General features: G+C 59.2%; 1 protein-coding gene across 1 annotated transcript in view; it reads left to right on the forward strand.

Moving 5' to 3' along the window:
• The window catches only part of WDR1 (WD repeat domain 1), a 30,151-nt gene extending 13,497 nt beyond the window's left edge, over positions 1 to 16,654 (forward strand). The window contains exons 4-15 of the mRNA XM_084885557.1: positions 570 to 717; positions 2,026 to 2,206; positions 5,202 to 5,279; positions 5,553 to 5,633; positions 5,919 to 6,152; positions 6,842 to 6,934; positions 8,465 to 8,616; positions 10,099 to 10,186; positions 12,299 to 12,409; positions 13,206 to 13,379; positions 14,579 to 14,723; positions 15,595 to 16,654. Of these exons, the coding sequence (XP_084741683.1) occupies positions 570 to 717; positions 2,026 to 2,206; positions 5,202 to 5,279; positions 5,553 to 5,633; positions 5,919 to 6,152; positions 6,842 to 6,934; positions 8,465 to 8,616; positions 10,099 to 10,186; positions 12,299 to 12,409; positions 13,206 to 13,379; positions 14,579 to 14,723; positions 15,595 to 15,701 (1,592 nt within the window). The 3' untranslated portion in view covers positions 15,702 to 16,654. The remainder of the gene's footprint in view (positions 1 to 569; positions 718 to 2,025; positions 2,207 to 5,201; positions 5,280 to 5,552; positions 5,634 to 5,918; positions 6,153 to 6,841; positions 6,935 to 8,464; positions 8,617 to 10,098; positions 10,187 to 12,298; positions 12,410 to 13,205; positions 13,380 to 14,578; positions 14,724 to 15,594) is intronic.
• Positions 16,655 to 20,949: the final 4,295 nt, after the last annotated feature.

Consider the following 20,949-nt stretch of genomic DNA (forward strand, 5'->3'; position numbering starts at 1 on the left):
CCCTTCTTCCCGCACCTCCCTGTGTGTCTCCATAAGGCTTACCACACTGCAGCTGAGTTGTGGGTTGGGCTGTGCTCTGATGAGTGAGGCTGCTGGATGCCCGAGGTGCAGTGGGGCTTCGAGGGAATAGGGTCGACAGGTCCCCCTGGGGGCCACCACGCACGCCTGCACGCACCAGGCTGATTCTGTTGGTCACATGTAGGAGAGAGGCAGGTGTCGCTGGTGTGTACTCTCCTGTGCATTGGAAGAACTTCGGTCCCCAGAGTTGGGGAAGTTATCGAAGCTCGTGTGCCATTTAGGTCCCCTACAGGGAAGGAAGATGGCCATAAAGTGAGGCTGCGTCTGGTGCCTGGGGTTAGCCACCCGTGTCCCCGAACTTCCTTTGCCCGTGCAGATGTTGGCATCTGGTGAGGGCACACACCCAGCAGCGGGTCCCGTGGAGGCAGCAAGTGCTGGTCAGCGAGTGGCTGGGGATCGTTGACCTACACCGCACCCCTCCCAGGCGGCCTTGGCCAACTGCAGGAGGTGACCCGTGGTGACCCGGGCTCCCGCCGCCCTTACGTCCGCAGATGTGTCCGGGAAGCTGCGGATCTGGGACACCACGCAGAAGGAGCACCTCCTCAAATACGAGTACCAGCCTTTCGCTGGGAAGATCAAGGACATTGCTTGGACGGAAGACAGTAAGAGGATCGCCGTAGTCGGGGAAGGAAGGGAGAAGTGAGTCTGGCCTTGGCCGTCCCCTCCATGTCCCCCGATCATCTTTCCAGTGTCCCTGGCGGGAGGGGTGCAGTGGCTTCAGTGTGCCAACTAGGATGAGTGTGTGATCGGTCCCCATAGGTGCCAGGCTCTGAGCCTCCTCACAGGTGTGAGCGGCCCGGGCCACTGGCTCCCTAAGGGTGGGACTCAGTGACGTGTAACTGGGTGAGCTCCTCGGGTTTTCTCGGGTCACGGCACCTCTGCCTGCCTCTGGAGTCCGAGAACTCCCGCCGTCACCATGCCGCCTTCCAGCAGCAGGAAGCAGCAGAGGGAGGAAGTGAACGAGATGCAGCTCTAACCGAGCAGGATTGGGTCCCTCCTTCCCAGCAGCTACAAGGGAGACTGGCATTTCCCCAGCTGGGCACATCACCCGGGGCCCCTCACTAAGGAGACGGGGTGAGTGGACCCTGAATAGGTGTCCCTCAGTGGCTGCTGCACTTCCAGGTCTAGTGACCAGAGAGGACCCCGGTTTTCTTATTCCCAGTGCAGTCAGCGTTTCCTCTAGGGTATCATGGCTGCCCTCCAGGACTTGAACTTGGCAGGCATATGCCTGTCCCTTATTGAGAGCCGCTTTTTAATGCATATCGTGGTAGGTATCAATTCTTCCATAGAGTTTCAGGTCGTCTTTTTTTTAATGTTTTTATTGATTTGAGTGAAAGAGGCAGGGAGAGGGAGAGGGAGAGGGAGAGGAAAAGGGAGATGGTGTGAGAGGTAGAAATATCAATGAGAGAGAATCATCGATCCGCTGCCTCCTGCACGCCAGTATGCAACTTGGGCATGTGCCCAACCAGGAATTGAACTGGCATCCTCTTGGTGCGTGGGTCAGTGCTCAACTACTGAGCCACACCAGCTGGACTTTCAAATCATTCTTGTTGGCCTTAATGATTTCTTTTTCATTAGATTGCAAATAGTAACAAAACAAGCCATTTTCACAGAACGCCAGCCGAAAGCGAGGCATGGTCTCCTCTTAGAGGGGGTGGCCAGTGTATTTAGTGTCCTGCCCAGGAAGGAGACTAACGTGGCGGGAGCTTTCTGAGGGAGGCTTGCTGGCCTTGGGCCGCACAAACACGGACTTCCAGCCCCTTCCGCAGACACGTGGTCTCCATGCTTTTGACAAATGCTGTGTAGAGCTGAAAGCGCAGTGTCGTAAGTGTGTGATTTGGATGAAAATGTGAAGTACGGTCCTGAGCCGGGGCTGAACTGGACACTCAGCTGCCCGTGTCTCACCAGCTTCTCGGGACTGATTCCTTGTCCTCTCGTTGGCTAAAGGTTTGGAGCCGTCTTCCTGTGGGACAGCGGCTCTTCTGTGGGCGAGATCACCGGGCACAACAAAGTCATCAACAGCGTGGACATCAAGCAGACCAGGCCGTACCGGCTGGTGACGGGCAGTGACGATAACTGTGCCGCCTTCTTCGAGGGGCCACCGTTCAAGTTCAAGTTTACCATTGGCGTAAGTGGGCTTCTCTGGAGGGTGGCTGTGAAGCCAGTGGAGCCTAAACCTGTTAGATGCGGGTGGCAGAGGTCACGGGTACACACCATTGGTCTGTAGACGGAAAACGGGGTTTGTGAGGGCATGCCACCCGGTCCCCAGTCCTCCTGATCCTACTCTAGGATGGTGTGATGTTCCAGTTCCAGCAGGAGGGGCCCTGCACAGGGCTGGGCTTCGTCTGGGATGCAGGGTGCATTCCGGGGTGGGAGTCCCGGGCACCTACGAGCCATGTGACAGCATCCTGGCCTGCAGTTGCTGTGTTAGCAAGGGAGCCAGGGCTGGCGTCAGCCTGCTCTCTGGTTGTGCCATCTTGAGGCCAGCTGAGCCACCAAGGGGACAGGAGGTGGGCCTCCAGAGACATTCAGATTTGTCTCCAGCTCCTTCCCGGGAAAGGCGAGGGGCAGGGACACGCCTGTAAAGGGGAACAGGAGAGGAATCAGATGCTGTAAATGCCCTGGTGGCGAAATGTCCCAGGTTGTGGGGTCTCAGTCCCAGCTTCCCACGTGCTCCTGGCTGGCACAAAGGCTTGACCTTGGCTGGCAGCAGGTGGCTAGCTGGACAGCGAGTGGCCCAAGGAAGATTAGAACAAGCCTTTGTCCCTTTGGGGCCAGGAGAGGCAGGTGGAGGGCGGTCTCCTTTGTTCTCGGCGCAGCTGAGGCAGGTGAAGGGCGTGGGGCTGCCTATCCAGGTGCCCTACAGCGGAGACCTGGCAGAGCGAGGGGAAGCCAGGGGTGAGAGGGGCAGCGGCTGAGGGAGGGCCAGGTGGCATTCCCAGGTCAGGGAGGAGTCGAGTCTCAGAGCCCTGAAGGGAGGAGGTGGTGGTGGGCACAGGTGTCTGAGCCTGTTTCTCTCCAGGCACTCAGACCAGGGAGGACCCCCAGAGGGGACCCCTGAGTGGGGCTGGTCCACCTGTGCACGTGGAATCGGGCTGTGGAGCCCGGGGTCCTGTCAATAGCATGGACTTGGGTGCATGACTTATTCATCACCTAATGGCTTTCCGCCTCCGTCTTCTCAGTGCGGAGAGGGCGGAGTGAGGGCCGCGGCAATGACAGGGAGGATTTGGGAGCTTCAGTAAGTGCTGATGTGACTAACGGTCAGCAGGAGGGACCTCGGAGGCTGAGCCAGCCCACAGGCTCGTGCTGTGACCCCAGCGGGCTGATTGGGTGGGACAGAGCCACAAGCCCCAGTGCAGTAGGCGGCAGCCAGGCTGGGTGGCCGTGAGATGCTCAGGTTTGGAACCCGCCCCAGATGCTGCCCGGCCATTCCTCCTTTGTCCCAACCCCCCCCCCCTCCCCGCGGGAAGGGCTATTTTTAGCCCCTCTTTGGCTAGTGGACTGTGGGCTCCCTCCCTCTTTGGGTTAATGGGCTATTTCAGGACACACAGCAGTCTCCTCTCTTCTGGACACTTGGCCCCAATTGCAGGGGAGGCTGAGAGGGGGTTTTAAAAGCTGCCCAGCACCAGGACTTCGGAGTGGGGGTGGCATTGGTCTGTGGGCCCCTCCTGGAGCCTGCATCGTCCCCGGCCTGCAGGGGCACATACGCACCTGCCGTGGGTAGTGTCCCGCCACATCGGGGCCGGCTGAGTGCTGTGACTGAGGAGACGGGACCGTGCTGGGGGGCGGCCTTTCGAAGGAGAGGCGGTGGCACCCTAATGGGATCATCAGTCAGGAGGGGGCAAGGGCCTAGCCGCCCGGTACTCCTTTCAGGAGGGCGTTCTGACTTTAGTGAGCCGGGTTCTCAGGGAACCAGTGAAACTGCAATTTACGACAACCCACCGGTGGCTCAGTGCCTCTAGTCCACAGCCTGTTCCTACGCCCAGGGCAGAGGGGCAGTGCCCACGGTGGCACCGAGGCCCGCTCTGCTGCGGTGAGCTCACAGTTTTTAGGTAGGGAGCCCTGTCCCCTCTTCCCCGCCTGCCAAGCCTCTTAGTCACAAGGTTCCAAGCCCCCTGGCCCAACCACCCTCCCTGTCCACTCTGGAGAAAACCTGGGGGGCGAGAGAACTGGCCGTCTGACCAGATGTCCAGGGTTTGAGCCCTGGTTTGTTTTCAGAGCTTTCCTCTCACCTCGGGGCCGCCCTGAGGACTGGGGGGAACGAGGAGGCAGTGTCTCAGACCCTCCTGCCCTGGCTTCGAGCATCGCTGGTCCGAGGGCGGGCGGGGTGGACCCTGCCGTGTGGCTGGCTTCCTTCCCGCCGGGAGTGGACAGCAGAGTGGCTGCAGGTGGCCTGAGGAGTTAAGAATCTGACCTCAGTGGCTCCCCGCCAGGGCCCCTGCCTGCCAGCCTCCTGCTCGGCCCGGAGCTGGCTCAGCCAAGAGCTGTGCACGGGAAACTGGAGACCGGCTCCTCACAGCCTGGCCTCTCGGGTCTGGTGTCTCTGTAACAGGTGCCTGGAGGCCCGAGGCCTCGCAGTGGTAGGTGGCGAGTGTGCCGGTGCAGGCAGGGCACCAAGAGCCCGGGTTGGCACTTTGACTCAATCTCACTTTGGTTCAGTGGGTGGTGCCCCTGCTGGGAAGCCCCGTCCTCCCGCTCCGCATGCCTAGGACTGAAGGGAACAGCACGCACCCTTAGAGCAGGGGTCAGCGGACACAGGAGCCAGGAGCACAACCCCACAGCGGAGCTGGGCGTGGGCCAGGCCTGGGGCCTCGGGCAGGCGGCTCCATCACAGCAGGCACGGGCTTGGGCCTGAGCTTGCTCCGGGGGAGAGGGAAGAGGTGCTTCTGCCCCACAGATGAGGGGACATGGCGTAGCAGACGGAGCCCTGGCTGGGGTGTTCAGGGGCCTCCAGGCAGAGATGGATAAGGCAGGAGCAGAGCCAGCCCTCGCTAACGGGAGCTCCGAGGCCTTCCTGTGGCTGTGGCTCGGTTAGCAGCAGTAGCTGAGAGGCAGGCACTGTGCTTCCTAGAGGGCTTTCCCGGACCCCCTGTCCGCGGTGGATAACGGTCCCCTTTCCGCAGGACCACAGCCGCTTCGTCAACTGCGTGCGCTTCTCCCCCGACGGGAACAGATTTGCTACGGCCAGCGCTGACGGCCAGGTGAGGGCCGGGCCGGGCTGGGGCCATGGAGGGGGCTCCTCTGATCGTCCTGGGTGACTGTTCAGAACAAACTCCCTAAAGCCATCTCGGCGTGGGGCCGTAGGAATGTCCCTCTCCCACCTGGAACGGGCTGTCCCCTCAGCACTGGAGACTCGGCTGTCTCCTCTTGAACGGAGCAGAGCTTAGAGAATTCTCTGAGTCGGTCGGGAACTGACAAAATGGTCGGGAAGAGCACTCGGCATGCACAGTAACCCCGCCTCCCTCTCTTGAAAGATACACATCTACGACGGGAAGACGGGAGAGAGCGTGTGCACCCTGGGCGGGGGCAAGGCTCACGACGGAGGCATCTATGCTGTGAGTATGGGCTCGTGTCCGTGGCTGCGTCTGTGGTCGTGGGCGGGCCGGTTTGCATTCACCGAACAGATTTGCTTTAGAAGCTTCAGAGTCGGGGGATGGTCCAGAGCTTCGGGGTCGCATCCATCAGGGGACATGGCCTGGACCTCGTCCCTTCCCTGCCCCGGCATGTCCCCCATTCTGGTTTTGCTTCTCCCTGCTCAGTTGTGGGGGCTGTGGCCGGGCTGCTTTCTGAGGCCACTTCCCACCGAGATCTGACACGTGCACACCGTCTTGTTTGAGTAGATTAGTTGGAGTCCTGATAGCACTCATTTGCTTTCTGCTTCCGGAGACAAAACCTCGAAAATTTGGGACGTCAACGTGAACTCGGTCGTCACCACGTTCCCCATGGGCTCCAACGTCCTGGACCAGCAGCTGGGCTGCCTGTGGCAGAAGGACCACCTGCTCAGCATCTCCCTGTCCGGGTACATCAACTACCTGGACAAGAACAATCCCAGCAAACCCCTGCGGGTCATCAAGGTGAGGCTGCCCGGGGCACCTGCTGCGTGAGGCAGGAGGGGAGAGGCTGGGGGCTGACGGGAGGCAGGCCCGGGGTTCTGGCAAAGTGGCAGGATGCTGGTTGTTGGGGGGAATTTGTGTTTAGCCAGGTGGGAGGCCAGGGGCCCTCACCCCTCCTCCTGTCGGGAGGGTTCAGCCTCCCTCAGTGAGGGGCTCACGGGCTGTGACCCCCAGAGCCCCAGGCAGGGTAAGGGGAGCGCCGTCAGGCCTGGGAAGCCCACACGAACCTCGAGGAGGAGGACCAGGTGGCCCAAGGCGGGCCTGGATTTCCTGCGGGATTGGGACGTGGGACTGCACATGGGGAGCCCTCTGGGCATGAGGGGTGAGAAGCAAACTCGGAAGGGATGGAGCCTGAGGTGTGGAGGCCTCAAGTACCTGGCCAGGGGTCAAGGCAGCAGGGAGGAGCAGAGGGGGGGGAAGACTCCACCGGATCTTGTCCCTGATCCCCAAGGCCTGCCCTCTGCCTTCTCCCGCCATCAGCCCCAGTGATTTTGTAATCTCGGGAGACTTGCAGCCCGACCAGGAGTCCTCTGCCACCCAGATCTGCCTCTGCCAGGGCACTCGGGGTCGGCTGGGGTTGGGAGGGAGCAGTTGGAAGTCGCAGAGGCCGGCTGGCGTGTCCTCAGCTCCCGCCCTGCCTCCTCCACCAGGGTCACAGCAAATCAATCCAGTGCCTGACGGTGCATAAAAACGGCGGCAAGTCCTACATCTACTCCGGGAGCCACGACGGACACATCAATATCCTTTGACTCGGCGCTGGCTTGGGGCCGCTGGCGGGTGCGGTGGGGCTTCCTGCTCGGGTGGTGCCAGAGGCAAGGCCAGCCAGCTGTCAGCAGCCACTCGAGCGCCATGGCCGTGACCTGGCGGGCCACCTCTCACTCTGTAGCCTTGAGCGGTGCTCCCCTGTCCGTGACTAGTCCTGGCCTGTCCCGCTCCCAGCAGTCCACGCATTGAGTCTCAGGTTCTAAAGGACTCAGGACCTCTTAGTAGAGCTCTCTAGTTTAGAAATGGGAAAGCCAGCTTAGATTGCTGCAGCCTTACCCACGGCCAACCGCCCCTGTGGGCAGCGGGGCTGGAACCAGAACGAGCTGCTCTCCGGTCAGCACTGAGATGGACTCTGTGTGACCGCCCTTTCCTCCGCCTCCCCGCCCCACCCCTGTGCTTGTGGCCGGGGCTGGTAATCCCTCCTCCCGGGACCGTCTTAACATTGGAGCAGGTGTCTGTCGGGTGCCCCCACAGGTGCCCATACCCAGGCCTGGCTCCCAGTGGGGGGCATCATTGAGCTGCCCTTGTGTAGACAGTTTCCCAGTCTCTGTGCTGCGGCTGGACGCCTCCAGAGACCCATCTGTAGACCTTCGTCATTTTCATGAGATCCAGAAGTCTCCCCCCATCCCAAGAGAGGGAGGCAGAGAACTTACCCTCAGTCCCGTTACATGTAAATAGATGCAGGGGAAAGGGGCGTATGTCCACGGGGGGGGGAGAAGGCGCTAGAACCTGCCTCTCCTGGTGGGGTGTGCAGCCCCTACCTCCAGATGGCCTGGGTTCTCTCTCCCCCCCACCTGTCGTGTCACCCCCACCCCCACCCCGCACCCGCTCATCCCACCCTGTGTCAGTGCACACACGTTCGTTTCCTGCCGGGTCTAGTGCAGGGGTCCCCATCACAGGAGGGTCAGCGCAGAGCGCACACCAGCTTCCCAGCGGGAGCTGGAACTGCATTGGGAATGAGGCTCACTCGCTGAAGTGAAGGAAGAATCTCGTCATTTAAAACCACCTCACACCAAGCACCTGGCGCTCACGAGGCACGAACATGGCCCCCTGCGATGGGTCGGCCCAGGCTCTACCTGGGGCAGCTTGGTGTCCATCTGCTGAGCAGCGGGCACAGCCAGCCTCCTGCTGCTGGACGTGGGCTCCACAGCAGGTTCCAGAAGGAGCAGAGCACAGCACTGGCCGTTACACAGCAGCGGCCTCCGTAGTTGGGTTGTGATCTGTCTACGCTGCTAACGCCTCGCTCAGCGCAGTCTGTGACCTCTGCTCCCTCCTGTGCACCGCTACCGCAGGAGGCTCTGGCCGGCATGTTGGTTAGGAATGGCCCGCTGGCCCGCATCGGGTCGGCAGTCTTGCTGGTTTACCTGGACGGTTCTGAGATTCAGACGTAGATGAGCACGGGGAGCTCGCCTCGGGACCAGCATGCTGCCTGGGACAGGGATTGGCTGTGGGCACCCCACCCCCCGTTCTGGAGGTCCGACTTTTCCCTAACCGCCCCCCCACATTACTGGGATTCTGAGACCGGGGAGAACGACTCCTTCACTGGGAAGGGCCACACGAACCAGGTGTCCAGGATGACCGTGGACGAGGCCGGGCAGCTGGTGAGCTGCAGCATGGACGACACGGTGCGGTACACCAACCTCACGCTGCGGGACTACAGGTGAGCTGCCCGGAGTCCCCGGACGCGGCTCTGCCCCTAGAGGGCGCTGTGCCCACCAGTCACCACTCTCACAGCGGCTCCCCCGTCTTCGCTTCCGGTCCTGGACTCTCACTCTGTTGCTGGGCTCTTGGCCAGGAGCTGGGTTAGAGTCCAGGTGCGCGCAGACCGGGACCATGTGTAGCCTGGGAGGCCGGGGCACAGGTCTCCCCGCCCCTCCTCGGCTCTGTTCCTCATCGTAAGGTGAGGTGCCTGGTGTATGGCAGTTGCCCACGGGCGGACGGGCACTAGGCGATGGGGGAGAGAAGCAGTGCGCGTTCAGTTTGCCCTGGTGTTTGATTGGCGGTCCAGGCAGCGGCTGGTCGCTCTAACAATTACTCTGTAGTTTCCAGGGCTGGGCAAGGAGGAAGGGGGGTCCTATCCCTGCCCGCAGGCAGGCTCCCCCTCCAGCACCCACTCCCCAGACCTCACTGCGGTTAGCTGTGTAGACGCCACCATCCTCCCAGAGGCGGCAGGCTCCGGGGGGCCGTCTTGGTGACCCTCGTAGGGCAGGCACCCATCGTAGCGGACATGCGTGCTGTGGCTCACTCCCCTTTCGGGACCGTGGTCAGTTAGGCCTCAGGATGAGCTCAGGAACCGCCCCGGAACCCGGCCTCCGGCCCCAGTCCTCTCCCTGCTGCCCAGTGACCCAGCATTGCTTCCTCCGGGCCGCACTGCCCCTGAGCCTCGGTGCGTGAGAGAACCTCGGCCGGCAGAGCCGCAGCCTGGCCGCCCTCTCCCGGCCTGTCCCTGACCCTTTGGGACCCCATGCTTGGCCCAGTTATGTGCGATTTTCCTCAGTTTATTGTTTTCAGGGAAGTTTTTGTGTGTGCACATTTCTCTAGAATGTGTTTTCGTACTATCAGCTGGAAGTAAGAACACAATTTTAACCCATTAAAAACAATGGATTATACAGGTGTTCCCAAAAATGTATACACCCTTGAGCAGCTGACAGCTCAGTTTTGAAAATGAAATGGATTTTAATAATCACGGCCTTCATAATTATTCAGAGCGAGTGTATGCATTTTGGGGGGACACCATGTATTTTAGAGTGAGATGCTCACTCTAAAATGGCATGGGTTGAGGGGGGCAGAGCTCAGTACTGTCTGCACCCAGGAAACGGTCTTTGGAAGGGAGACAGGACAGTAACGGTGCAGCGGGGTGGTGGGTACTTAACTACTTTAAATAGCAGCAGAAATGACTCCCTTTGTTCCTCTCGTCACCCTTCCCCAGGCCCCCACCCTCCACCCCGCCGTGATTTCCAGCTTTCTCCCAGACTGAGTCATTCCCACCCGGGTTTAGCCGACCCCCACCCCCACCCCGTGGGTTACAGCGGCATGTCCTCCGGAGCAGCTGGAGCTGCCGCGGGCTCACAGTCAGTGTGTGCACACACACCTACCTGAGCCCCCAAACGTAGCAGTCATGTGCTCTCCTTCTCTCCGACAGCGGCCAGGGGGTGGTGAAACTGGACGTTCAACCCAAGTGCGTGGCTGTCGGCCCTGGAGGATACACAGTGGTTGTGTGCATCGGGCAGGTATGGCCCCGTGGTGTTGGCTGGCAGGGCGGGCAGCTGGGCAGCGTCCATCTCTGAATCCCGTCCCATCCCATCCCACCCCTCCTATCCTGTCCCGTCCCATCCCATGGCTCAGTGCTGGAACAGACCTTTTCGTTGAGCTCTTTGCCTTGCTGGCCTTCTGCATGTTCACTCAGCAGTCCTGTCAGTTACGTGTGGGGCCGTCCGCTTCTTCCCGATGAACACACGGAGGCACAGAGGGCAAGTTGTCCAAAGTGTGCACCTGGCAAAGGGCAGGGCTGGGGTTTGAGCCCAGGCAACCGCTCAGATCCCGCATGCGAGCGTCAGGCCCTGTGTGTCCATTGCTGTGAGGCCTCCGAGGGGCAGAGCAGGGCTGAGTCTTCACTCATGTTCATGATCCCAGCCCTCCAGGGGCGGTGCTGTGTGACTCAGGCATTTCTCTCACCCCTCTGAGCTCTGTCTCCTCACCTCTGACCGCTCACGGGGGGTTACAGGCCCTGCGCCTCTGTAAGCCCCTTGCTTAGGGAGGAGACTGAAGCCTGGGTGATCTGGTGACCTCCCAAGGCCTCCTGATGGCAGGCAGGGGCACCACACCAGGGAGGAGTCTGCGGCTCTCGCTCCCCGCCTGGTCCTCATTCATTCTTGTGAGGTCCCTACATACTTCCTCAGAATTTCTGGAATGAAACGCCCTTGCCTGAGACCCCGGCCTGACCCACTTTGTACGGCATTCTGCTCTGGCAGCCATCTCCCGGCAGACCTGGGCGTCCCAGCGGGGGGTCAGGAAGGCAGGGGTGATGGGCCCCCGCTGGCAGGAGAGGCAAACCCTGCTAAAGAAGCTGCCAGCCCCTCCCCGTTCTGTGAGCTTAATTGCTTCGGGGAGAATGGATTCCGTGTCCTAGATAACACAGCTTCCTGCCAGGCAGTTACTGCAAAGGCCGGTGGTCAGTGGCGGGCAGAGGAGCAATGGCTTAGAACGCCTGAGCCGCGTGGGGGAGGGACTGGAAGGTGAGGTTCATGGGTGGACGGGTGGAGGCTTCCTCGAGAGGGCACTTTCCAGGCCTCTGTCTGAACCCCTGGCCTTGGCAGGGGGCCGTGGGCCGTGGGCGCTGCAGGTGCTTTCTGTGCATGGGCGATTCGCCGCCTCCCGGGGACTCAGGGCTGCTGGTTGATGGCACTCACCTGTGCCCTGGATTCTGCCTTCACGCTCTGACCCCAGGGGTCTGAGACTCCGGCTGCAGGCAATGGTGGCCGAGCCGGGATCAAGCCCCAATATGTCTGTCCCCAGAACCCTGCCATAGGGCTCGGGCACCCGGGCACTCAGGCCCCTGCTCCCCCCCACCTCCCCACCACCCCGCTATCCCCCCTTCCGGAGGACCCTGTCCCCATCAGAGGAGGAGGAACGAGGCCTGGGTGGTGTAGCAGAGAAGTGCACAGGGAGCCGTCTGTCCTGTGCTCCCCTCCTGGGGCTGCGCTGCTGGGGGGCAGCCTGCTGGCGTCAGCCAGGGCCCCGTTTCCTCTGTAAGATGGGGTGCCAGCACTGCCACTCCAGGCCATGGAGACGCACTGACGACATTGGACGCTTCACAGTCAGCAGGGCAGGCTCATGAAGGGAGTTCCTCGGGCCTGAGAGACCAGAACTTAGGGTGCCCTGGAGTCCTGTGGTCCCTGGTGCTTCACCCTCCGCCGGGGGAAGCAGCTCAGCATCCTGCGTATGGGGCTGATTAAGTACCTGGAGGCGCTAATGTCCGCACATCGCCAGCCTCCCGGGAGGTACCGTGTTTCCCCGAAAATAAGACCTAGCGCATGGAAAGATAAGACATCCCCTGAAAATAAGATCTAGCGCAACTTTGGGAGAAAAAATTAATATAAGACACTCTTATTTTCGGGGAAACGGGGTAGGTGCTGTGGCGGTGATGTGGCACTAGGGGCGATAGTGTTCCCTGCAGTTTGTGACTAGGACCCGCCGCTGTCCTGTTGGCTGGTGAGGGAGGAAGCATACTCGGGGTCCCAGGCCCGAGGCTGGCGCGCACGGTCCCCCCAGCAAGGCCAGAAAGGGAGCCGGACCGGAGCTGCCGCGTGCCGGCTCCCGCTGACCGCTGCCTGTGTCCGCAGATCGTCCTGCTGAAGGACCAGAGGAAGTGCTTCAGCATCGACAGCCCCGGCTACGAGCCCGAGGTGGTGGCGGTGCACCCCGGCGGCGACATGGTGGCTGTCGGGGCCACGGTAAGGCCGCTGCCCTGGTGCCTGGGCTGGGAGAGCGGGGCTCTCAGGCAAAGCGGGAGGGAGTGGCACCGGGCCCCTGGGAACCAGCAAGGACCCCTCCCTGGTGACCTCAGTCCCCGAGGTCTGCCCAGCCCCTGGCGAGTCTTGTCCTGGTTCTGGGCACACGGCACAGGGCACCAGGAAGGGCGTTTAAGACCTACCGGGACCCTGAACCGCCTCTGGGGTGCAGGCAGCTCAGCCGCCTTGAGTACAGGCTGGGCTCTGGCTTGCCCGGAGCGGCCTCAGGCGGTTGCAGGGACACCACCTACCCCGGTTACCGCCCTTTCCTCTTAGCTCCGTCCCAGGTGCTCTCCCTTGCCACCCTCCCAACTCATCCCAGTGAGAGTTACACTTCTCAGTGCCAGGCCCCGGGGGCATAAAATTGAGAGCTCCCTGCCCCGAAGGGGAGGCACCCGAGGCGCATCCACCCTGTCAGGCTCCCTGCATGCAGCAGAGCCACCCCCCGATGCCCAGGCTGTTGGGAGCTGCCATGGGCATCCCTGACCCAGGACCCTTGGGGCTTAGGGCAGCACGTGGGCTGATGGGCAGGCACGGCCTTTGAAAGAGCGGGGCAGAGGGAGGTTTGCCAGGGAGCAGGTGCCAGAAGGAGCAGCTGAGTGCTGGGAGCCCTCACTGGAACTTTCTGGAGTGTTTGTAAATAGACTCCCCAGCACCCAGACACAGACTCAGAACTGGGGTGCTTAGGGCCCCTCCCTGGAGCACCCCCCCAGTCACTGCCCCGGCCCTGACCCTGCAGGACGGGAACGTCCGCCTGTACTCCATCCTGGGCACCTCGCTGAAGGACGAGGGCAAGCTGCTGGAGGCCAAGGGGCCCGTGACCGACCTGGCCTACTCCCACGACGGCGCCTTCCTCGCCGTGTGCGACGCCAGCAAGGTGGTCACCGTCTTCAGCGTTGCCGACGGCTACGCGGTGAGTGCCAGTCTGTCCGGTGTCCCCGGGCGGGGCCGTGCGGGTGGCGGGTCGGGGCCACGGCCTTTCCCTCTGTCCCCGACCAGATCGGTGCACGGGAGCAGGCGACTTTGCTCTTAGAGGGTGGCCAGCATGGGCAGACCCTGCCGTGGGAGCTGTGCTCTGGGCAGGAGAGGTCCCAGTTCCGAGGAGCGAGGGAGCTGGGCGGCAGCTGCTTGAAAGTGCCGAGGGCTCAGCTGGGCGGCTAAGTGCCCTCCTTGCCCTGAGGCCATTCTCTCTGTCAGAGGCCTGGTCCGGTTTTTCTCTCGGCCATAGGGCGCAGGGAGCAGCCGAGGGCACTCTGCACGTGGGGGTGAGGGTTCCTGGCTCACACACAGCACAGCTGCCCTGGCCGGTGCCCGTCCTGCTCACAAACGGGGCCGTGCTTCGGAGAGACCTGGTCCCTGGCGGGATGAGAGGCAGGGGGCAGTGCGGGATGGGGAGAGGTCCCCAGTCCCTGGGGCCCCCCAACATGGATGTTCTGAAAGCTACAGCAGTTAAAAGAATTCACCAGCTCGACTCTCCCATTAACTCTTTATCCCGCTGTAAAACGTACCATAACAAAAGGCAGTGAACAAGAGTACTTGTGTGTGCTGGCATTCACCTGTCCAGATACACACCACCCCACCCACCCCGAAGAGGGGCCCTTCCGACGGTGCCACCAGGTCACGTGTTCAGTGGCCTCGTTTGCCTGTTAGGAGCCTTGAAACGCCTGAGTAACTCACGGGAGCAGAATCCACAGAGGCCGGCATAGCAAACGAGAAAGACGATCCCGGGCCGTTTCTGGGGGTTGGCAAGATGGCGTACGCTGTTAGCAAGCCCTTAGTGAGAGGCTTCCGGCCGGGGCACGCTCTGGAAGCGGCTGCATGCAAAGCCGCCTGCTCTGCCCCGGCGGCCGGCCCCGCGGGGCGGGGGTGGGGGTGGGGGGGCGGCTCATGCTTCCCATGTCGGCATTCCCTGGCCGGGCCTTCCGTGTCCCCTCGCTGGGCTGAGGGCTCTGACGGTGGCCGGTGCTTGATGCTGGACTACGTGGGGTTCTTACAAGGAGGCCAAGAGCCGGAGGCGTCGCCTGGCGCTCCTGGTCTCTGGGAGTGTTGGTGAGGATCCATCCCTGGCCCGACCCCTGACCTCTGCTGCCTCTGTTTTTACCCCGCAACTAGGAGAACAACGTGTTTTACGGGCACCACGCAAAAATCGTCTGCCTGGCCTGGTCACCGGACAACGAGCACTTTGCCTCCGGGGGCATGGACATGATGGTGTACGTCTGGACCCTGAGTGACCCCGAGACCAGAGTCAAGATCCAAGGTGACTCTCACACCCATGGGCCCCCAGGCAGCTGGCCCCGGGGCTCCAGTATCCCCTCTGTCCTTCCGGGGAGGCCACCGGTGACCGCGTGTCTCCTCCTTCCCCGTCCAGCCAGGCTCTGCGGGCCGAGCTGGCCCTCAGACTGACAGCAGGGGTGGTCGAGGGGTCTCCATCCACAGGCCCGTGCTGAGTCGGCCTCTGAAATCTCTGCCGGAGTCCATTCGGCTGCCGAGTCAGTCCACACGGGCTTACTGTAACAGAAACGAGCTCTGGAGGGGAGCCCGAGGTCAGGGTGCCAGCGTGGTTGGTGGGGCCTCGTCCAGGTCAGGACTTGTGCCCGTGGGCTCTGACATCTCTGAGAGCATTCCCGTCCGTGGCCTGAACTTCTCATGCCGTCACCTTGAGCCAGATTAGCTTTCAACTTAGAAACGGTGAGGACAAGCATTCAGGCCATCGCCTCCTCCCTCCCCCTCCCCCTCCACCCCCTCAGCCTCGCGCGCTCTGACGGCAGCCTCAGGAGAGCCATCCTGGGGGCTTTAAATCTTTCTAGCAGCCAGTTTAAAAAAGAAACAGGAAGTTATTTTTAATGGTTATTGTATTTACTGCAACACGTCATTTCCACATGAGGCAGCAGCCCACGTCACAGGCCGTCATCCCTCATGGCTCACGTCCTGGGTGGGATCGTCCTGTGTCGGGCAGTGTCCTGAGAGTCAGCCCGCTTCTCCTCCATCCCAGCCCAATCCTTCCGCAGCGAGGGGAAGGGGATTCCTTAACATCGAGTCCGGGCCCCCATGGCTGCTCCGTCATCCCCCCAAGGTCTGCGGAGCAGCCGAGCAGCCGGGCTCTCCTTAAACTGTGTCTCTCTCCTCAGATGCCCACCGGCTCCACCACGTCAGCAGCCTGGCCTGGCTGGACGAGCACACGCTGGTCACCACCTCCCACGATGCCTCCGTCAAAGAGTGGACAATCAGCTACTGAGGACCGCCTCCCGCGGCCCAATCAGGGACTCGAGTTCAAGCGCAGCAGACACGGCCTTTCTCCAAACCTCTGTCCGCCCAGCCCGCCGGAGCAGGGGCCCGACCCCCGATGCCCCTTGTCTCCGCGGGGTGTTCGTACCTATCCGCGTCCTTCTGAAAGCTTTAGACAGTGACAGTTTGCACATGAGAGATAAAGTGAGCACTTAAACGGTGTGGAGCGAAACTCAACCCGCCCAGCGCAGCCCGTGGCACATTCCAGAGGCAGCGCCTCCAAAGCACACAGCCTGCTCCCCCGGGCTCTGGGGCCGCCGCTTGTCCGGGAGGCATGTCCCACCCTCCCGCAGGCGGGCTGCCCGGGAGGGGGCGCACCTGCGGTACCACAAGGCGGGGTGCTGTGGCCCAGGTGCCACGCAGTCCCTGCGTGAGCCACGCTGTGCGGTCGCCCCCCGAAGGCCTCGAAGCAGACGGGCACGCGGGACCTCGTATCCACTATCAGTTTTTGTGCTTGGTTTTAAGAATGAACTGTGATGGGGTTTTTTCTCTTTTTTTTTAGGTTGTTTTTTTTTTTTTTTCTTTATTTTTTTTAGGTTTTTTAATGTGTCTTAACTGTTGCCTGTCTTGTTGACTAGCTCATGGGTTGAGGGTGATGTCTCCAGGAGCCCTTGTTAGCAGACCGAGGTGCCCTGGTCCCCCTGTCACTGTCATCCTTCCCTGTTTTCCTTTCTCCCCCTCCGCCCCCAGCAAAGGTTAATTTAAAGATGCGGATGGTCACTAAGCTGCCATCGGTGCACCTTTCTCCGTCAGTGCGAAATTAAAGTGGCATCCACACGGTTTCTGGGCGTTTTCTTGCGTGTGTCGGAATCACTGGTAAATGCTGCTGAAGCAATCCCTCCCGCACTTGTGGAAACAGCGCTTTATGAGATTAGAGCGAGATGATTAAATGTCTTTTCTCTTCACTGTGCATCGCTGGCTCTGTGTGGCGGGCCCCGGGGCTGGGGGAGGCGCTCAGCTCAGGCTCAGGCTCAGGCACTGGGACTGTGAGGTGCGGCTTCCAATGGGCGAGAGGCTCCGGGGAAGGGGCTGCCACTGGGTCCTGTTCCTGTCTGACCACTGTGACCTGGACCACCTCGCCTCCCTGGGCTCTGGGCCTCGGTGTCCTCTCTGAGCTGGAAGCACTGTCCCATCGGGGCACTGAGCTGGGCTAGCCTTTCCTAAGCTGACGGACAGAAAGGGGTGGGGCGTGCCTGGGGCATTGGCAGAGTCTACGACTCCCATCATCTGTAAAGTGGGGTGACGGTGGCACATCTCGGCTGCACAGGGACTGTGAGATGCCCAGGAATCCCACTGTGGATGCAGGAAGCGGGAGGCAGTAGCGCTACAGGTGTAAAAGGCAATTGGCAAACACATGGTAATTACACTGAAAGTAGGACACAGTTATTACCCAGCCAATGATACTATACAACAAATAGTGCCCGTGTCTCGGGGTAAGCAGGGTAGGCTCCTGGAGCTGTGGTCCCTCAGGTTGGGGCAGCTGCTCAGAAAGCCAAACAACTCTGGACGTGACCGTCCTGGGAACCAGCCAGGCACTGCTTGGACCCCTTCCCCACTCTGGAGATGAATAGCTACAGCCTCACACCACATTTCTGGGATTCCGCTTTTCTGGTCCACGCCCCCACTAGGAATGGTTTGCACTGTGTGGTGGGCGGCTGGCTGTATCTTGCAGGAGGCTGGCCGTGTCCCTGTCCTCTGAACACAGGTGCCACAGTGACAACCCAAAACACCTCCAGACATTGCCGACGCAGACAGGAGGTCCCTTTGTGTCTGGAAGAGCTGGGTGGGGGTGGGGGCGGGGTACAACAGATAGAAGAACTGTGATCCTAAAAGCTTAGTTCTCTTCAAATGTCCCTACATGAGCTAGTTCCTCACTTGATTCCATACCGCCTCCACTCCCTCTCCAACTGCCTCCCCTGAGGGCCTCTCATCCCTGAGGCCTGCCTGCTGTCAGTTGTGCAGGCCCCTGGCTGTAGTGCTCAGCGACAAACAGCAGGGGGCAGCGTGCGACTAGGCTGCGGCAGGCCCGGGAGCCAGCGTGGCCAGCATGAGCAGGCTTCCCAGCCCAGCCAGCGGGAGTCCTGCTTCCCGGCCTGGCCTCAGAGAAGCCCTGCGTCTGTGTTAATGGCCAGTGGACCAAGGAAGACACTGTCCCCGCCACTGGTCTCCACCGTCACCCCTGCTGGCCCAGCGGGGCCACCATCTCTTCGTCTCCTTCCAGAGTCAGGAATCTCTCCACCGTGGGCATGTGTAAGACGAGGAAGGGACAGACACTGCCCACAGAGCTGGCCCACGGGCCCACGCACGTCTCTCACAGCAAATCTGGTAAAAGCACTTGCCGTTATCCTCAGTGAGTCCTTATTCTAGCCTGAGCCTGGGATGGCAGGGACGTGGTTGACAGGCACAGTGTCCTGGCTTCTCCCCTCTCAGCCCATCAATGCTCTCCTGTTGGCAGCTTCTCGGCGGCAAAGGAAGTAAATTGTGAAGATTGGTTCCGAAGAGGCGCCCTGGGACAGTGACTTCTCATTCTCTGCAGCTCCCACGTCCCTGCCAGCATCTCAGAGAAGCAAGCCCTTCCCGGCCGGTGGCCCGAGAAAGGCGGACTGAAGGGACTGTGTTTGCTCACACCATCGGGTGCTTAGCTTTGAGGAGTTTCTCAAAGCGCAGTCCAAGACCACCTGCACCGGAAACTCATCAAAACACAGGTTTTCATACGTGGCCGTGTACACTAGAATTGAACACATCATGTCCTGGTGCTCCACGTACGGACGAGAGAACGAGGGGTGTCTGTCCAGCACAAAAGTTCGATAGAACATCTGAGCAGCGCCATGCAGAGCCTCAGCCAGGGGTCAGCCAGGGGTCAGCCAGGTGCCCACTGACGGGAGGACGGAGGAACGTGGGCTCATCCCCACTCAGCGCCCACACAGACTACACCGTGGGATGCAACTCGTGAACAGAACCTGGACCCAAAGGAGTGGTTCCCTCTACACCAGGGGCGGGGAACCATTTTTCTGCCATTGTAACCATTTGGGTAGTTACAATGAAGCATAGTAACTTCCGTCTTGTATAGAAAACTGCTGTTTGAAACTCCCTGCTATTGTTAGATAATCCCTTGACCTGAAAACCCTGTCCCTTTAAAACAGTCTCTTGTACTATAAAATGATTTTGTTTTTAGTTCAAATAATAGAAAAAGATAAATTTAACTGTCTGACCTTGCAAGCTAGCCATCCAATGTAATAGACTAATATTTATATAATCTATCTATATAAAAGCCTAAGCAACCATTGCAACCTAACAGATGACCAAACAAGCTGCGTGGGGAGACCAGGCCAACAGGGGGGTTAGGGAAGGGTGAACAAATGGCTGAGCAGCAGGTGTGTGGGAGACCAGGCCAGCAGGGGGGCAGGTAGGGGCAATAGACAGGTAAGCAGGTGAGCAGTTAGGACCCAGCAGTCCAGGATTGTGAGAGGGATGTCAGACTGCCGGTTTAGGCCCGATCATTGGGATGGGACCTAAACCAGCAGTTGGACATCTCCCGAGGGATCCTGGATTGGAGGTGGTGCAGGCTGGGCGGAGGGGACCCTCCACCCCCGTGCACGAATTTCATGCACCAGGCCTCTAGTACTGATAATAATTCTCATATTCTTATGCCAAGCACTAACTCATTATGTATTCAAGGTTACACCTGTCTGTAACAATAACTCACACAGAGCCCTTTGTAATATCTGCAAAGAGGCTCGAAAAGTATAAATACGGGAAACTTCCTGTATGTGTTGCCCAGAGATTTGGAAAAGACACCTCTCTATGGGCCACGCTCAATAAACGACTCCTAATTAATTGGCTCATTAAGGCGTCTTGTATCTCATTCGCTGATTTATGATACAACAATAACATCATTCACCAGCCATGACAAATTATCAACTTAAAAATTAGCAGCCTGTTATCATTTTGAATTGAAGGTCAGAGAAGGAGCTTCACAGACAAGAAAAAACTAAAGGAGTTCATCACAGGATTACATGAAATGTAAAAGGGTATTCTTTAAGAAAAGGAAGAGGAAGAAAAGAGAGAAAAAATATGAACAATAAAATGACAATAAATACATATCTACCAACAACTAAATCTAAAAATCAAAATAAATGAACAAGGAATCTGATTAAAATAGAACCAGAGGCATGGAAACATAAAACAGACTGATGGATCTCAGAGGGAAGTGAGGGAGGGATGACAGGGAGAGATTAACCAAAGAGCTTATATACATACCCTGTTCCCCGAAAATAAGACAGTGTCTTATATTAATTTTTGCTCCCAAAGATGCGCTAAGTCTAATTTTTAGGGGATGTCTTATTTTTCCATGAAGAAGAATACGGTACACATTTATTGTTAAATGAAAATAAAGGAAATTTATTACCTGTATGGTAGTACGGTAGTTGTCAATACAAACCAGACAAACTGTGAATCCTACAGTATCAAGAATTTACTCATTTATTCAATGACAATCATGTCATCATCTTCTGGAACATCATCATAACAATCCAATTCCTGAATTTCCTGTGACCATTTCTTTCAGAATCAGTGGACCAAATCTCTCATGTTTAGCCTGGGGGGGGGGGGGGGGCTTATTTTCAGGGGATGCCTTATATTTCACTCAGAAGGAAACCTGTAAGTAGGTCTTATTTTCAGAGGATGTCTTATTTTCGGGGAAACAGTATTAATAGGCCTGCGCACGAATTTGTGCACCAGTAGCTCACCAGTAGCTCACTGCCGCCCTCCAGTAGCTCTCCGCCTGCTACTCCGCCTTCCTGTAGCGCCTCCCGCCCCCTTCATAGCTTGTTACCCTGCTCCCTTCTGTAGCTCTCCACCGCCCACTTGTAGCTTGCTGCCCTGCTCATTATGCGGTCAGTCATTACGCTTCACGATGTAACGACCATTTGCATATTACACCTTTATTACACAGGATATGCATTATCTATGACACAGACAACAAGGCGATGAAATCCTGGGTGGGGTGGGAACTGGGTTGGATGGGGGCTTTGTGGGGAGAAAGGACATCTGTAATACTCTCAACAATAAAGATCTTTTAAAAAAATCAGCCTGCTATATTTGGTCAAACATTTAATTAGCTCACCCCTAATGCCTGGGCAGGGCCAGACCACATGATTAAAGACCTAGAGCAGACGTTCCCACCCCAGAACTCCTAT

Source organism: Pipistrellus hanaki (genome assembly GCF_964339955.1).
Source record: "Pipistrellus hanaki genome assembly, chromosome: 1".
NCBI classification, from domain to species: Eukaryota; Metazoa; Chordata; class Mammalia; order Chiroptera; family Vespertilionidae; genus Pipistrellus; species Pipistrellus hanaki.